We start from the raw sequence: 14,791 nt of genomic DNA on the forward strand, positions 1-14,791 counted from the left end.
ACAATTTACAGAAAATTTCATTTTTAAGAGAAACCAAAATTTTCATTTTTTTGTAAAAATTCGTAACTTTGCTAATTTTCAGTCTTGAAAAGAAATTCTGAGAGATTGCTTTGCTTATTAATTAGCTCAAATTACAAAATTTTAGAATGCAAGAAATTAATTTTAGAATTTTTTATTTTTAATAGAAACCAAAAAATTTACAAATTTCATATTAAGCTTGCAAGTTTAAAGTTGATAATTTGAAGGCCTTAAAAATTTTAATTATAAAATGTAAATATATATTTTAATAGTCTCATTCTTTCGTTCACCAAAAAACCTCATCCTCCATTGTCCAACCGCCGATATTGATCAAACAAACGTCTACATGACAATCACGAAATTCCGAGCTGGGCCGCCAAAAATGACTGACAAAATCAAAAGAAAAGTCTCGAAAACCTCCTCGATAAAAACCCGTACGAAGAAAATCACCCACGTGTACCTCAACGACAAGTACTTGAAGAAAATTGTGAGTAAAATTCAACACTTCTTCTTTATTACCCTCCTTTTTCAGCCGCGTTTCCCCAACGGACACGACCTCGTCGTACTTTACCTCCACAACAACGAAATCCACGAAATTCTGAACCTCGACAACACGCCGAACGTGACAAGTTTGTACCTGCAGAAGAACATGGTTCTGAAGATGGAAAACCTCGATAATTTACGCAGCTTAAGGAAGTTGTACCTGGGGCACAACACCATCAGTGTCGTGGAAGGACTGCAAAATTTAGATAGTTTGGTGGAACTCCACCTGGAGAAACAGTACCTCTTTGAAGGAAACGCGCTTTGTTTCGACCCCAGGAGCATTTGCGCCCTTTCGGTAAGTACTTTCGTTATAAAACGAGTGAAAGAGTTCCTCCGTAGCACTCCTTACAAGTGTTGAACATTTCCCACAACAAAATCCAAACGATCGCATCCCTGGCGCCTCTCAAATCCTTGAAAATGTTGAACGCCTCCTTCAACGACCTCAGCAACATCGGTGAAGTCTGCGAGACTGTTAAAAACTGGTTTTATCTTAAAGACTTAAACCTCGCCCACAACCCCATCTGTAAGAGTCGCTTGTACAAAGAAGACCTCATTGCCAACACGTACTGCTTAGGTACGACTCTGTTCTGCTCGTCGGAAATTTAACACTATCGTTGCAGAGGTGCTCGACCAGAAGCAAGTTTCCGACCACACGAGGAATTTTCTTAAGCGGTTACATGGCGAGCGAGTCGCGCAAAGACTCCACAAGAGTGTTAACTTGGCGGAGAAGATTCCGGAGTCGAGGAATTATCCCTCTGCGATTCAAAAAGCGGTTTCTATCAGTGTGTTGAGGCAGTTCGAAGATGGAAATGAGATTTTTGATGAGAAGGACGCTGTTTATATCCCGTGGAAGACTTGTGAGTGCGGAAGAAAATTTTATTCGAAAAAAATTGCTCATGAAAACGGAAACCAACAATGTATTCTAGGACGCCTTCTTTTTCAAAAAAAGTCAAATTTTAAATCATCGTAAGTTGAATTAAGACTTTTATTTTGAAAAATTATGAAAATTTATGCATTCAGAACTAAACATTCTCATTAACTGATTTAACACAAATGTGACAAAAAATCGTTAAGTAAGAAGTCAGAAATGACTGAATGCCACGAAGAATGCTGACTATTTTCAGTATTTAAGGAAGTAAAACACTCTGTCGAGGCCAACTGTAAAAGTGGAAGTAAAAATCACAGCGATCCCAAAATTGTCATAATTACCGAAATTTACAGAAAAATCTCCAAAGTTTTGCCTCGATTCAAATTGAGAATATCTAAAAATTGTGTTTTTTGCTCTAAAATTCTGAAATTTTCTCCAATTATTAAACAAGGTTAAGGTAGTAAAGCCTGCAAATTTTACTGTTTTACGATCAAAATTGTCCAAATTCCAGAAAAACCTTCAAAGTTTTGCTTTGTTTCAACGAGAAAATATCTAAAAACTGTATTTTTGCTCTAAAATTTTTAAATTTTGTCCATCAACAAACATGTCTAAAGTAGTAAAATCTGTAAATTTCACTTGCAAAATTACAAATTATAGAAATTTACAGAAAGTTCTCAAAGTTTTGCCTCGATTCAAATGGAAAATATCTAAAAAAAATTTTTTTTGCTCTAAAATTTTGAAATTTTACCCAATTAACAAATAAACCAAAAATAGTAAACCTGTAAATTTCATTGTTTTACAATCAAAATTGTCAAAATTACAGAAATTTACAGAAAAATCCTTAAAGTTTTGCTTCGATTCAAATTGAAAATATCTAAAAATTCTGTTTTTTGCTCTAAAATTTTAAAATTGTAATTTTCAAGCAAACTGTTCTGATATCCATTACTAAAATTCGTGATTTTAGTAATTTTTGTGTTACAGCTATGAAAATTGGGGAATTTTCTACTTTTGACTCTTATATTAACTTTAACAAACCGGAAAATTGTTGTGAAAAATGCGTTAATTTTGCGGCACAGTGTAATTCTAATATTTTGCCAACTAAGAATTTTTTACTCAGTTGTCTTGGTTTTAGAGTTGTGACTAAATGCTTTTCTCAGCAAAAATTCTGCTGTCGATTATAGAATTTTAACCAGTTAAACTATCAAAAATTTAAAAAAAAGCAATTATTGAAACAAATTTTCTAAAGGTAAGTAATTCAACCAACGATGTTTTAAAATTTAACTTCTTTTAAAAAAGTAGGTGCCCTAGAATACATTGTTGGTTTTCGTTTTCATGAGCAATTTGCTTCGAATAAAATTCTCTTCCGGCGAACCGTGGGAAGAGGTGGTGGATTTTTAATGAGGGATGAATTTCAGTGCCGGCGCCGCAAAGTGCGCCGAAGTTGAACCTGTTGAGCAAGAACCAGAAACTCCAGAAGCGGAAGGTGCCAAAAACTGACGACTTTGTGATAAAAATCTGATTTTATTGACGTTTTTTTTTAATAACTTTATTACAAATTACTGTTGAAATTCTGGAAGTTTCCGGGAGGTCCTCGAATCAGACAACTCTTGCTCTTCCAGAAGTCCTGCAACAACACATTAAAACCTACTCACTGATTTGGTGGTACTAACGTTGAATTTGAGCGGAATTCCTCTTGTGGCGCTGATTTGTTCAACTTCCTTAGAAAGCTCTTCCTGGGTGGTTCCTTTCACGTCAATAAAGTAACAGTTACTATCCGCGTAATGACAACATATTGCTTTTCTGAATCCCTGCAAAAATCTCTTGGTACTGAGGTCACAACCGCAGTGGTACTACTTTGGTTCTGTTAGGTCCGGACCCGTGAAGAAGAATCGGATGGAAGAACACAGTGTCTCCTTTCTCCATACCCAGATGGACTTTTGGAAGATGATCAAAACCCCGGACTCCATGGTACACTGCGTTTTTAAAGCCCTCGGGATAGACGTGGGGGTACAACTCCCATTTATGGGACCCCGGAATCACGTAGAGACACCCATTACGCTCGTCCACCCGTTCCATAGCGGTCCAGGAAGCGGCAATTTTCTCCGCTGGTCTAAACGGGAAGTAGTGTAAATCCTACAACACCATCTTAAAGAAGAAATGGTACTTCATGGAAGAATACTTGATGGAGAGGATGTAAGGACGCCTGCGGATCAGCTTCTGGAGGTTTATTTATGAGCATTCCATTAATCGCTGTGATATTTGGTCCGATAATGTTGGAAATGACGTCCACGAGAGCTCCATGAAAAGCGTATTTGCCCAAAATGTCGTCATAGAGAAAATCCTGGAGCTAAAAACGACCGGATACAAGAAAATGGTGGTGAAAAGTCGTACCTTGTTAATCAAAAATTCTCCTTTCACTCCTTTGGGTTTTAAAGAAGGGTCTTTCATTACGGTCATGAATCCAGGATTAATCTTCCCATCACAAATATCAATGAATCTTTGTCTGCAAAAATGTGTTATTTTTGAAATTCTTAGGGAGGACCATACCGAAGTTCGTCAATCAGAGCATGACTGATGTTGTTTTTTATTAAGATGTAGCCGTTGTCCTCGTAGAATTGGCGCTGTTCTTCGGTTAAAATACCGCCACTGTGTGTGTACTTGAATCTGAAAGGTCTAAGAATAAACATGGTACTAAAATGGCGAAACAAACCTTCCCATTTTGAGTTTATCCACGGACAACTAGGGACTGCTTTTACAAATTGCCAATCATTGCTTATATGTTCTTGGTTGTACATTGAAAACGTATCTTTAATATTTTAATGGTTAACAAGTAGTTTACAATGTAAATTTACGATTATAAAAAAGTAATGTTTAAATTTTAATTTTGTTGAGGCCAGGCAACTAAATATACACATACAATATTGTGGAGCACGTTTCAAATTCCACCGAATTTTAGTAGAAATGTCAACGAACATTTTGAATTTTCTCGGAAAACCTTTGAGATAACGAAAAACTGCCTACAGAAATGGATTAAGGAGTGCCAAATTATGTGGTGTACAAAGTTTCGGGCCGATTTAAAGTTGGACACCAAAAAAAACACCAAAGGGTTATATAACATAGTTCATGGATTTTGGCGGATTTTGACAAAAATTAATTTTTTTTAAAGACCGACTTTTTTCATTAAAAAGCACCTTAGGAACAAGAATCTATAATCAGTTTTTTGATCCGGCGCTTCCTTGATTTTTTATCGATGTTTGAAATTTGATACAAAAAGTTGAATTTTTGGTAAGAATAAATACAGAAAATGACTTTGTTTGCCAATTTTAATTCCTTAAAAAAGAATCTAAACTCTAAAGATTCAAGACGTAATTATTATTTTATTTTATTTAAAAATCTCCGTCGTGAATTTTTGGTAAGAATAAATACAGAAAATGACTTTGTTTGCCAATTTTAATTCCTTAAAAAAGAATCTAAACTAAAGATTCAAGACGTAATTATTATTTTATTTTATTTAAAAATCTCCGTCGTGCCGCGTGTCTTAGCTTACCAGTTTTCAAATTCCACTAGACTAATTACAAAAAATGTCACTATTTTTTTTTGCAGCAAATTTTTGAGATAACAAAAAACTAAAAGAAATAGGTTCAGGGGTATCCAGTTTTAGTAGTGCGTGCCAAATTTAAGCTCAAAACTAAATTTAAAAAAAAATAAAATTTAGATAATAGGTATGCAACCAATTATACACATATTCTTCCTGCGACTTTTTATGTTCATAAAGTGCAAACCAAGGAATTTTATATAGAAAGACTACTTTAGAATGAAAATATCAACTTTTATTTACATGTTAACAATAAACCCAACCCAAAAAACATTACATATGACTGTCAAACTTCTGGAAGTTTCCAGGTACTCCACTAACCAAACGACTCTTGGACTTCCAAATGTCCTAAAACAACGCAATTAAAAACTTCAAAACACTGCACCACACCGTGGTACTAACAGCAAACGCAAGTTTTGCTCCTCTTTTAGCAGCCATTTGTTCAATTTCCGCGGAAATATTCTCCTGGGTGGTACCTTTGACGTCAATAAAGTAACAATTACTATCCGCGTAGTGACAGGATATTGCCTTTCTGAACCCCTGCAATCAACAATAGGTACTCAAGTCAAAGATAGGAGTGGTTCTACTTTGGTACTGTTTGGCCCCGACCCGTGAAGAAGAATGGGGTGGAAGAAGACAGTGTCCCCTTTCTCCATAACCACGTGGACTTTTGGAAGGTGATCCAGGCCTTGTACTCCATGGTACAACCTATTTTTGTACCCCTATAAAACCCCCATTAAATTAACTAATCAATAATTAAGAAACCAGTACTTCTGGGTATCCATGCGGGTACAACTCCCCTTTATGGGACCCGGGAATCACGTAGAGACACCCATTGCTCTCATCCACCCTTTCCATAGCAGTCCAGGACGCTGCAATCCTCTCCGCCGGTCTAAACGGAAAGTAGTGCAGATCCTACAATCTCTCTTATAAATAGCGAAGCGAGAAAACAAGAAAGTACTTGATGGAGAGGATGTAGAGACGCCCCAGGGTCCGAATCCGGAGGCTTATTAATCAACATGGAATGAGCAGCGGTGACATTGGGGCCCACGATACTGGAAATTACATCCACAACGGCCCTATCAGTCGCGTATTTGAACAAAACGTCATCAAACAAAAAATCCTGGATCTAAAAACGAGAGGGCAAAATCCAAAGATTAGTGCAATTATGGTACAAAGGTTGTACCTTGTTGATCAGATATTCTCCTTTAACTCCTTTGTTTTTTAAGGAAGGATCCTTCATTACTGTCATGAAACCGGAATCTGCCCGTCCATCACAAATATCAATAAATCTTTGTCTGTGAAAAGTGTGTTACTTTCACTGGAGGTCTTAGGGAGGATCATACCTGACTTCATCTATCAGAGCATGATTGACGTTGTTTTTTATCAACACGTAGCCGTTGTCCTCGTAGAATTTGCGCTGTTCTTCAGAGAGAATACCACCACCGTATGTGTACTTAAATCTAGAATTGTTTAAATAAACAGATAACAAAAAGAAGGGCGAAACGTACCTTGCCATGTTGGTAGTTGTTCACCTTGTCCGTTGTCAACAACTGATTCTATAAACTGAAAATCATCTTGTTTATATGTTGTTGCTAATACATAAACACTTATCACTGAGTTAACTCTGATCTTATCTATTTATTTATTTATAACACGTAAACAGAAGGTCGTTGCTAAACAAACTGCAACATTGGTGTGAATAATTGGTTGCCTACTTTTACTTTGCTAATCATAAAATGAAGAAAACTAGATTGCATATTTAAAGTGCAGCTCATTACTATCGGTCTACTCATTAAAAAGTTAAGTTGGCAGCAGCTCCTAGCAATTTTTATTGGTAACAATTGGCAATAAGAGTGTTTGACCTTGACGCAACTGTGGCATGCTATCAGTCCACTCTCCTGTGTAAATTTTCGAAAATTTTTGGGTGTAAATCTAGCTTTCATTCTTTAGGGAGAAAATTAGGGGAAAATTGAAGGTGGCGATTTTTGAGGTTAACACGTTGTCAAAGTTAAGTGTATTAATTAATAATTAATTAAAATTTTGTTGCAAAAGAAAGGTTTCAATAAAGATTTAACAAGTTTTACCAATCGTGCGTAAGACGATTAGCTTCAAGGGCAAATGCTTTTGCTGCCAACTGTTAGGAATAAAAATCGCTAGGAGCTGCTGCCAACTTAACTTTTTAATGAGTAGACCAATAGTAATAGGTCTGGTATAGAAGCTAATCGTCTTTAACTACTAATCTCTATTAAAAACTTCCTGTTGTAACAAATGTTTAATTAGTTATTTTTTCTACGACTCCGTATGAAGTGACATTTTCCAATTAAGTCCAAAGGAGTACTTTTAGTCTAAAAAGTTGTTTTTTAAAATTCATCATAAGTAGAAAGACGCTAGAAAGACGATGGCGCAAACCGTTTCAATTGAACTCTGTTAACCTCAAAAATCACTACATTAAATTTTCCCCTAATTTTCTCCCTAAAGATTTGAAAGCCTGATTTACACCCAAAAATTTTCAAAAATTTACCCAGGAGAGTGGACTGATAGCACAATGAGCTGGACTTTGGATGGATTTTATTCAAAATTTGAAAAGTTTATTGCAAATTAACAATGAACTGAATTACAGATGTGCCCAAAAATCTTGGAACCTTCCTGGCTGGCCCGCAATTAGCCGCCCCTTGGTCTTCCAGATATCCTGCAACAATTAATAAGAACTGCTGAAAACTTTTCCTGTAGATTTTACGTTGTAGCGAATCTCCAGGCCCCTTCTCTCGAAGGCCTGCTCAATTTCCACCGAAATTTTCTCCTGGGAAGTCCCCTTCAAGTCAATAAAATACGAATTGCTATCAGTAAAATGGCAGGAAATCGCCTTTCTAAACCCCTGAAAACACTTGTGAGTGATAAGAATTTGATAACACCGAATACTTTGGTGAAGTTTGGCCCCGAGCCATGCAGAAGCACCGGATGGAAAAAAACGCTGTCGCCTTTATCCATTTCGAGGTACAGTTTCGGAAGATGATCCATCCCCTGTACCCCCGGATACAGCTTAGTTTTGTGCCCCTTGGGGTAGTCGTGCGGGTACAACTCCCCTTTGTGACTCCCCGGAACCACGTAAAGACACCCGTTTTCCTCATTTACAGGTTCCATGGCAGTCCACGAGGCGACACTGCGATCCGCTGGTCTAAACGGGAAGTAGTGAAGATCCTGCAAAAACTTCAATTACCGGAAGCGGCGGAATTCAAAGAAATACTTGATGAAGAGGGTGGAGAGACGAATTTGGATTCGCGTCCGGAGGCTTGTTAATTATCATGGAATTAATCGCAGTGATGTTGGGGCCGACAATGCTGGCGACGACGCCGACGAGGGCGTCGTCTGAAGGGTATTTGAAGAGAACGTCGTCGTAGAGAATGTCTTGGATCTGCAAAAAGACCTTTCAAGGGGAGTTAAGAAGGTGCGGACCTACTTTGTTCATGAGATGCTCGCCTTTCATTCCTTTGCCTCGCAAGGAGAGCTCTTCCATCACCAGCATGAAGCCGGGGTCCACTTTTCCATTGCAAACATCGACGAAGCGTTGGCTAGAAAGAATTTATAAAGTTTTTTGTCGTTTTTGGAGCAGATTTACTAGAATTCGTCGATGAGCGCGCGGCTGATGTTATTTTTAATAAGGATGTATCCGTTGTCTTCGTAGAATTGGCGCTGTTCTTCGGAGAGACTCCCATGGTCGGTGGTGTACCTGAATCTGATTGGTTTCAGAAATTTTAATTGTTTTTTTTTCATAATATTTACCTTCCCATTGTTGTTGGAATGAAAATGACTCGGCGCAAACTGCTGCTTTTGTTACGACAAACGCAATTGCGTAAAGACCTTTCTTATCAAAGTTCTTCCGATTAAGAAAATCAACAATCATTGTTGCTGCGTTGATTTGGAAAAAATGTGTTGTTTATTTCCATATTATCGTCTAAAGGCGTCTCCGCTTTGCTAAATGCAAAAAAAAACTAGAATCTTCCAACATTTAAGACGGCTTAATTTTTTTTTTTTTTTTAAATTAAGCTTTCAAAGTAAAGGCATAATGATCATTATTGTCGGCCTAACAATGACATTAATAAAACAAAAAAAAAATACATTGATCCATGCTTAGGTATATAGGGAGTTGGCTCAGGTTGCAAATGTCCACCCAAGGTCACAAATTTCATAATTTTCATCGCATAATTCGTTCCTGTTGCAAATGTTGCAATGGTGATTTTGTGTAAATAAGGTTTTGGGGTACAAAAAACGATCGTGTGGGTTCTGTCAATGTAAATCTGTCAAAATGAAATTAGTTTTTTACCGTTTTTAAACAGCAGTCGCATCTGAGGGCCATTTATGTTACTTGGAACATGTTTAAAAGCTCGCACCAATTAATTCCGCCTTGATACACCTCAATTTTCATTTCAAAATAGACAAATGTCAAATTCTGGAAAAAAATAATGCCAACCTTGTCATCCTAAAATTTTCAACATTGCATTATTGTTCAAACCTTAAATAAAGAAAATAACTGTCAAAGTGGACACTAAATCGACTGTATTTTCGTTTACTTTTAAATATACAAAACACCTTTATGCCTTTACATTGTAGGCGCAACTTAACCCTTGTAGGTTCAAAATTTTCAAGTGCCTACTATTGGTAGTTGTGATAACGTAGTTCACGAATTTAATAATTTTTGGCTTGAATTACAATGTCGTTCAGAGCTGTACCTTTTTATTTTGGCCGTCATTGTACAAAGAATTAACTAATATTCTGCTTTGACAACATTAAATATTACTATAAACATGACCGAAGAAAAAAAATCGTGAATTTTCAAAAATTCTTAGGTGTAAATCAAGTTTAAATTTAAGAAAAAATTTAGGATAAATTTAAAGTAGCAACACGTCAAAGTTGGCTGTATCAACATCTCAAATTAATTTATGCTTAATTAAACGTATAAAAGAGAGATGCAAACAGAATGAACACACCCCCTACCACCGATATGAGCGTACCCACAAGAAAAATCGTGCAGATTTACAATTTTTGAAATTTGAAATTTCCAACATCGCGGTTGGCACCCCTGAATTCCCCAACTCGCAACGTCAGTTGTCAATGTCAAGAGGGGCGGTAGAGGTTAGAAATCAATCAAATCAATGAAAACTTAGCAATGATGTGATTTGTTTACAACAATTTCGGAAAACTACAGATAAGAATGTTTCTTCGTCACTCCTAACCCCACCATTGCAAAACCCAGAAAAATGTCATCAAGCCTTGAAGTCGAACCAGGGGCAGCTTCAGAGAGCGTACTAGTTACGACCGATTCCTTCGAGAATTTCGATCATATGAGTTCAAGTCTTGAAGAAATAAAGAATTTAAACGCCGTTTCGGAAAACGAGGAGTCGAATGTTGAAAATAGCAACGTGGAGAATTTCGAAGAGGCCGCAGAAAACGTCTCTGTAAACAGTGAAGAGGATGATTTTATACAGTCCAAGGAGTGGGCGACGAGGAAGAAGCACGTTTTTGTTCTTAGTTTAGCAGGAAAACCCATTTATTCAAGGTGAGGAACTTAAAGTCACTTTACTTTATTACTGTGGGGTTATTTTACAGGTATGGCAATGAGGACAAACTCGCGTGGCTGTTTGGAGTCATGCAGACTTTGGTCAGCTTCGTCCAGTCGAATGACGACACCATCAGGAGCATCCACGCGGGGGACATGAAGTTCGTCTTTCTCATCAAGAAGCCGCTGATTCTAGTCGCGGCTTCCAGGACCCATGAAAGTGTGAATCAACTCTCTTCTCAGTTAAAGTAAGGCCTCTGTTATTTCCACCATTTGACTGAACTCTTTCTTTCAGTTATGTCTTTAATCAAATAGCTAGTGTCTTAACTTTGACTAGACTGAACAAAATTTACGAGCAGAGGCAGAACTACGACCTCAGGAGGCTCCTGGCGGGCGTGGAAAGACTAATTGACCACTTGCTGGATTTCTCTGAGAAAGAGCCCTCCTTCACGTTAGGTGCAGTGCAGTGCCTCTCATTGGCCTCCTCAGTCAGAGACAGTATCAGTTCCGCCATCGTTGGAGCCTGCAGTAAAATCAAAGTAAGCCCTCAACTTCAACATCTGAAGACTTCACTCCTTTTTTGCAGAACATAGTGTTTGCGATACTCCTCGGCAACAACAAACTGATAACTCTGGTGCGGATGAAAAAATACTGTCTTCACCCCGCGGACCTCCACCTCATCTTCAACCTGGTGCAAGCCTCAGAGAGCCTAAAAACCGCCGAAAGTTGGACGCCCTTGTGCCTTCCACGCTTCGACGCCAGTGGTTTCCTCTACGGCCACGTCTCCTACCTCGCTGAAGATTGCCAAGCTTGTCTCCTCCTCCTCACTGTCGAAAGAGACGTCTTCTTCACCTTAAGCGAAGCCAAGCAACGCATTGTTGAGAAACTCCGGCGCAGCAACTGCTTGGAGGCGATGAACGAATCGTTGGGGGCAAAAGAGGAGACTTGTTCGGTGGCGGGGTTTCCGGAATTACGGCACTATTTGTACAAATGTAAAAGCACCGCGCAGTTCTACCAACCTAGTTTGAGCCCCCCGTACAACAAACACAGCGAGAAGTTGACGGATTTGTACAAGAGGGCGCACCAACAGCTGCACTGTTCCACGCGCCCCCTGAAACTGTTGTTTGAGAAAAACTCTGATGAGGCTCTTCTGGCGTGGGACACCAGGGGGTTTGAACTGTACGTGGTTTTTGAGCCCTTGATTGATACCAACAGCGCTATTGGTTCCGTGGGGCGTCTGTTGAATTGGATCAAGAAACGCGAGGAGAAACTGTTCCATCTCAATGCCCCCACGTTTTAGTTTTCAAGGGTTTGAAAAATAGTCTGTGATATTCACACTGTTGATGTATTTAATTATTGTATGATAAAAAAAATTAATGATGGCGATCTCGGTCTCGTTTTCGGTCTTTTTCCTTCCGGTCTTTGCGGTCTTTCTCGCGATCTCGGCGCTCCCGTTCTCGTTCTTTTTCGCGTTCGCGTTCCCGTTCTTTCTCCTTTTTGTGGCGTTCTTTGCTTCTGCTCCTGTGACGCTCCCTGGATCTGCTACGTTCGCGTTTCCGCTCCCTCTCCTTCTTCTCTTTCGGTTTTTCTTCGGTGGCTTGGTGTTTGTTTTCTTCCTCCAATTCGATTTCTTCGTCTAGGTCGTCTTCCAGGGCTGAGATTTTTGCCTCAATCTCATTACTTTCCTCGAGAACGTGGCGTTTCTGGACCCTCGGCATTATCACGTCGCAAACCTACAGTTAGAGAATCAGCGGAGAAAACCAAAAAGTGTTCTCACCCTTTCTTCTCTTAGTAGTTCGTCTATAAACTCGTCCATATGCACGATTTCAAACTGCGCTTGTCTGTTTTGTCTTCTCAATTTTCGGTTATCGTTATACAAAGGTTCGAGGTACTTGTAGCAGTCCAAAGACGACCCCGTCAGTCTCATGTAGAAAGCCCCCAGCGCCCTAACATACTTGAACTCTTCATTCTTGATAAACTCCACCACGATGTCTTTCTCGGGCTGAATTTGCAACATTTTCAAAATCAAGCATAGGAAAGGGGTGGGTTTGATGTTGCCGCCGAAAACCCCGCCAACAAAACGCAGCTCCATGGCCTTGTCCACCAGGAGCTCCGCCGTCAGGGCGAAACATTCTTCCTTCCAATACTTGGAGTCGTAGATGCGGGAACGGATGATTTTCTCCACGAGGTACTGCGGGTTCGTTCCGTGGACCGATTTGGCGTCTTTCACTGTCCGGTTTGCCATTTTTACTGCGTTATTGGAACCGAAAACAAACACAAACTGGCACTGTCAAAATGTTGTTGTCGTAGGAAAAGTTAAGTTTGGTTCGCACACCAGTGTAGGTAAAGCAGGAAACTACAGAATGTCCAGTACTGACGCGCAGTAAACCTTGATTCCCCTAGATTTAGTTTGCTTGCACACCAGTGGCGTAGAGCAGGAAATACATAAAACAGGGTTTACTTCAAAATGGCAATTATTTTTAGTATTCTTTTCTCATTTAACACTTTAGAGTAACGACACCAATAGATGGACGGTTAAGCAGATTGTGATATACTTTTATCAAAATAATGCAATAAATTATGAATAAAATATAATCAAATGAATTATATTTACGTAAAAATATTTAATTAATTAAAAAAAATAATTAAAATCTTGTGTAAGTTTAATAAAATAATAAAATAGTTTAAAAAAGAGCTCATACCTCCAATAGCTGTATGAAATCTCCAGTAGATGGACGCTTCTTAATCACAATATACTTTTATCGTATTATTCATGTAAAAAATAATTAAACTTTTTCAATGTTTAACTAACAACTTGCGTTTAACAAAATACATATACTAATAAATAATAAATAAGGCAATAATCTTTAAATAAATGCAATACAATTTTTATAATCTTTAAACTCGCATAGATTTTATACAGAGTGTTCAAAAAATAGCGGATCAACTGATACGAACGTCAAACTCTAAGACGCTGCGAATTGGAAATGCTGTTTAAAATTTGTATTTTAAGCTTTGTAAGGGAGCAAAATAACTTTAAATATTGCGAAAAACGGCAACAGTGTTCGATTCTTTCGGTAATTATTAGGAGTATAATTTTGAGACCAGAGCAACACTTTGGTAGTTACAATTATTAATAAATCATGTAATTGGTTACTATGGTTTGCAATTAATTTTGATAACACCTGACCAGTATCTCAAAATAGATCAAGAACCATTTGTTCTCTTCTCGGTGTGCGAATAGTCCTGGGTCCTCCATGATCCTGATAAATTTGGTTCTAATCGGCCCGTCTCACGTACCTGTTGATAAACTCGTTGAAAAGTATTTGGAGGGAATTTGCCGGTTAGGAAATTCACAAACGTACTACTCCCTTACTGCTTCTCGACTGTTTCCTTCACGTGTCGGTATATTCAGCAAAATTATACATCATTAGAGAAAAAAACTCCTCTAGTTTGTGACACCTAAAAAATGTTTGACTTTTCTAAAAAAATGGTCATTGTCAGGCACTAGGCAATAATTAATTACTGAATTCTTGAAGTGAAATGGTGCCAGATTAATTTTTCGCTTTTGAGCTTAATTTTAAAAGTGCAAAATAACGTTTTGCATCAACATTTAAGGCATTTAAGGCATTTAGGTATGTAAATATCACCCAAAACATGAACTCTAGTAGAATTTTGTAAACCTTGAGTTCATTATAAGGAAAAATTTGTGCCATAATTAGCGCCCCTTTAAGTGGCTGTAGATTTCCAACGAAGTACTCAATAATTGAAAAAACTTAATTTAGCTACTAGTTACATATTATCTGAAGATTCACGTAGTGAATAGTTGGTCCGCCATTTTTTGAACACCCTGTATCTCAAACCACATGTTAATATCTTAACTATTGATTGATAAAAATTTAAAGAATATAACAAAAATAATATATTATATTTTTTTTCCTTTAGAGGTTGATTTTCTTTGGTTTTCAAATTCTCTTCTTTTATTTTCCGTTTCAATTCAGCTTTTTTCTTCGTCAATTCGGTTTTTTTTTATTTAATATTTGTTTTTCTCTTTTTTATTTTTCTGTTTCTTCATTTTATCCTCTTCTTCTTCTTTTATTTTCGTTTTATTTTCTTTTCTTCCGCTTCTAAGGTTTTTACCTTTGGTTTCTCTAATTTTTTGATGATATTCTGGCCACTCAGAAGCTGTTAAAGTTGTCCAAGTTTTGCT

At 37.7% G+C, this 14,791-nt stretch overlaps 6 protein-coding genes across 7 annotated transcripts; 2 read left to right on the top strand and 4 right to left on the bottom strand.

Moving 5' to 3' along the window:
- Positions 1-380: 380 nt before the first annotated feature.
- On the top strand, positions 381-2,948 carry LOC148182071 (uncharacterized). Its single transcript, XM_088033402.1, has 5 exons — positions 381-505; positions 551-856; positions 901-1,135; positions 1,182-1,418; positions 2,845-2,948. Exons 1-5 carry the CDS (start codon positions 401-403, stop codon positions 2,946-2,948), a joined length of 987 nt encoding a protein of 328 aa, XP_087889528.1. The 5' UTR covers positions 381-400.
- LOC148182072 (phytanoyl-CoA dioxygenase, peroxisomal-like) lies at positions 2,931-4,234 on the bottom strand. 2 transcript variants are annotated; one of them, XM_088033418.1, is made up of 7 exons: positions 4,140-4,234; positions 3,977-4,093; positions 3,821-3,932; positions 3,609-3,776; positions 3,284-3,562; positions 3,100-3,237; positions 2,931-3,053 (listed from the first exon to the last, which is right to left on the bottom strand). In XM_088033418.1, the coding sequence occupies exons 1-7, from the start codon at positions 4,145-4,147 to the stop codon at positions 2,979-2,981; spliced, it is 897 nt and encodes a 298-aa protein (XP_087889544.1). In that variant the 5' UTR covers positions 4,148-4,234; the 3' UTR covers positions 2,931-2,978. The 2 variants fall into 2 exon arrangements, with proteins under 2 accessions (XP_087889544.1, XP_087889539.1); XM_088033413.1 differs by having other exon boundaries at positions 3,977-4,102; positions 4,140-4,162.
- A 1,003-nt stretch (positions 4,235-5,237) lies between these two features.
- Positions 5,238-6,735, bottom strand: LOC148182073 (phytanoyl-CoA dioxygenase, peroxisomal-like). Its single transcript, XM_088033164.1, has 8 exons — positions 6,536-6,735; positions 6,371-6,487; positions 6,211-6,322; positions 5,986-6,153; positions 5,796-5,939; positions 5,612-5,746; positions 5,427-5,564; positions 5,238-5,372 (listed from the first exon to the last, which is right to left on the bottom strand). Exons 1-8 carry the CDS (start codon positions 6,541-6,543, stop codon positions 5,298-5,300), a joined length of 897 nt encoding a protein of 298 aa, XP_087889290.1. The 5' UTR covers positions 6,544-6,735; the 3' UTR covers positions 5,238-5,297.
- An 889-nt stretch (positions 6,736-7,624) lies between these two features.
- LOC148182074 (phytanoyl-CoA dioxygenase, peroxisomal-like) lies at positions 7,625-8,890 on the bottom strand. The gene is made up of 7 exons (XM_088030522.1): positions 8,808-8,890; positions 8,644-8,760; positions 8,485-8,596; positions 8,272-8,439; positions 7,947-8,225; positions 7,765-7,902; positions 7,625-7,716 (listed from the first exon to the last, which is right to left on the bottom strand). The coding sequence occupies exons 1-7, from the start codon at positions 8,813-8,815 to the stop codon at positions 7,642-7,644; spliced, it is 897 nt and encodes a 298-aa protein (XP_087886648.1). The 5' UTR covers positions 8,816-8,890; the 3' UTR covers positions 7,625-7,641.
- A 1,222-nt stretch (positions 8,891-10,112) lies between these two features.
- Mon1 (vacuolar fusion protein MON1 homolog) lies at positions 10,113-11,967 on the top strand. Its single transcript, XM_088044437.1, has 4 exons — positions 10,113-10,581; positions 10,632-10,829; positions 10,877-11,120; positions 11,168-11,967. Exons 1-4 carry the CDS (start codon positions 10,283-10,285, stop codon positions 11,879-11,881), a joined length of 1,455 nt encoding a protein of 484 aa, XP_087900563.1. The 5' UTR covers positions 10,113-10,282; the 3' UTR covers positions 11,882-11,967.
- On the bottom strand, positions 11,911-12,950 carry Prp38 (pre-mRNA processing factor 38). Its single transcript, XM_088044449.1, has 2 exons — positions 12,359-12,950; positions 11,911-12,314 (listed from the first exon to the last, which is right to left on the bottom strand). Exons 1-2 carry the CDS (start codon positions 12,824-12,826, stop codon positions 11,955-11,957), a joined length of 828 nt encoding a protein of 275 aa, XP_087900575.1. The 5' UTR covers positions 12,827-12,950; the 3' UTR covers positions 11,911-11,954.
- Positions 12,951-14,791: the final 1,841 nt, after the last annotated feature.

This window comes from Gnatocerus cornutus, chromosome 1 (assembly GCF_029298725.1).
Source record: "Gnatocerus cornutus isolate USDA-ARS CGAHR chromosome 1, icGnaCorn1.1, whole genome shotgun sequence".
Classification (NCBI taxonomy): domain Eukaryota; kingdom Metazoa; phylum Arthropoda; class Insecta; order Coleoptera; family Tenebrionidae; genus Gnatocerus; species Gnatocerus cornutus.

What these genes read in the sequence shown, in the direction of transcription:
- LOC148182071 (XM_088033402.1), top strand. Translation starts at nt 401, where the DNA reads ATGACTGACAAAATCAAAAGAAAAGTCTCGAAAACCTCCTCGATAAAA. An exon ending in ACAAGTACTTGAAGAAAATT is followed by an intron (nt 506 to 550) that starts GTGAGTAAAATT and finishes CTCCTTTTTCAG; the next exon opens with CCGCGTTTCCCCAACGGACA. An exon ending in GGAGCATTTGCGCCCTTTCG is followed by an intron (nt 857 to 900) that starts GTAAGTACTTTC and finishes GTTCCTCCGTAG; the next exon opens with CACTCCTTACAAGTGTTGAA.
- LOC148182073 (XM_088033164.1), bottom strand. An exon ending in GAGAATATCTGATCAACAAG is followed by an intron (nt 6,154 to 6,210) that starts GTACAACCTTTG and finishes TCTCGTTTTTAG; the next exon opens with ATCCAGGATTTTTTGTTTGA. An exon ending in ACCCGCATGGATACCCAGAA is followed by an intron (nt 5,747 to 5,795) that starts GTACTGGTTTCT and finishes GGGGTTTTATAG; the next exon opens with GGGTACAAAAATAGGTTGTA.
- LOC148182072 (XM_088033413.1), bottom strand. An exon ending in GCTCTGATTGACGAACTTCG is followed by an intron (nt 3,933 to 3,976) that starts GTATGGTCCTCC and finishes ACATTTTTGCAG; the next exon opens with ACAAAGATTCATTGATATTT. An exon ending in GAATTCCGCTCAAATTCAAC is followed by an intron (nt 3,054 to 3,099) that starts GTTAGTACCACC and finishes GTGTTGTTGCAG; the next exon opens with GACTTCTGGAAGAGCAAGAG.
- Mon1 (XM_088044437.1), top strand. Translation starts at nt 10,283, where the DNA reads ATGTCATCAAGCCTTGAAGTCGAACCAGGGGCAGCTTCAGAGAGCGTA. An exon ending in GGAAAACCCATTTATTCAAG is followed by an intron (nt 10,582 to 10,631) that starts GTGAGGAACTTA and finishes GTTATTTTACAG; the next exon opens with GTATGGCAATGAGGACAAAC. An exon ending in GAGCCTGCAGTAAAATCAAA is followed by an intron (nt 11,121 to 11,167) that starts GTAAGCCCTCAA and finishes CCTTTTTTGCAG; the next exon opens with AACATAGTGTTTGCGATACT.
- LOC148182074 (XM_088030522.1), bottom strand. An exon ending in GCGAGCATCTCATGAACAAA is followed by an intron (nt 8,440 to 8,484) that starts GTAGGTCCGCAC and finishes GTCTTTTTGCAG; the next exon opens with ATCCAAGACATTCTCTACGA. An exon ending in CTCTCCACCCTCTTCATCAA is followed by an intron (nt 8,226 to 8,271) that starts GTATTTCTTTGA and finishes AAGTTTTTGCAG; the next exon opens with GATCTTCACTACTTCCCGTT.
- Prp38 (XM_088044449.1), bottom strand. Translation starts at nt 12,826, where the DNA reads ATGGCAAACCGGACAGTGAAAGACGCCAAATCGGTCCACGGAACGAAC. An exon ending in AACTACTAAGAGAAGAAAGG is followed by an intron (nt 12,315 to 12,358) that starts GTGAGAACACTT and finishes CTCTAACTGTAG; the next exon opens with GTTTGCGACGTGATAATGCC.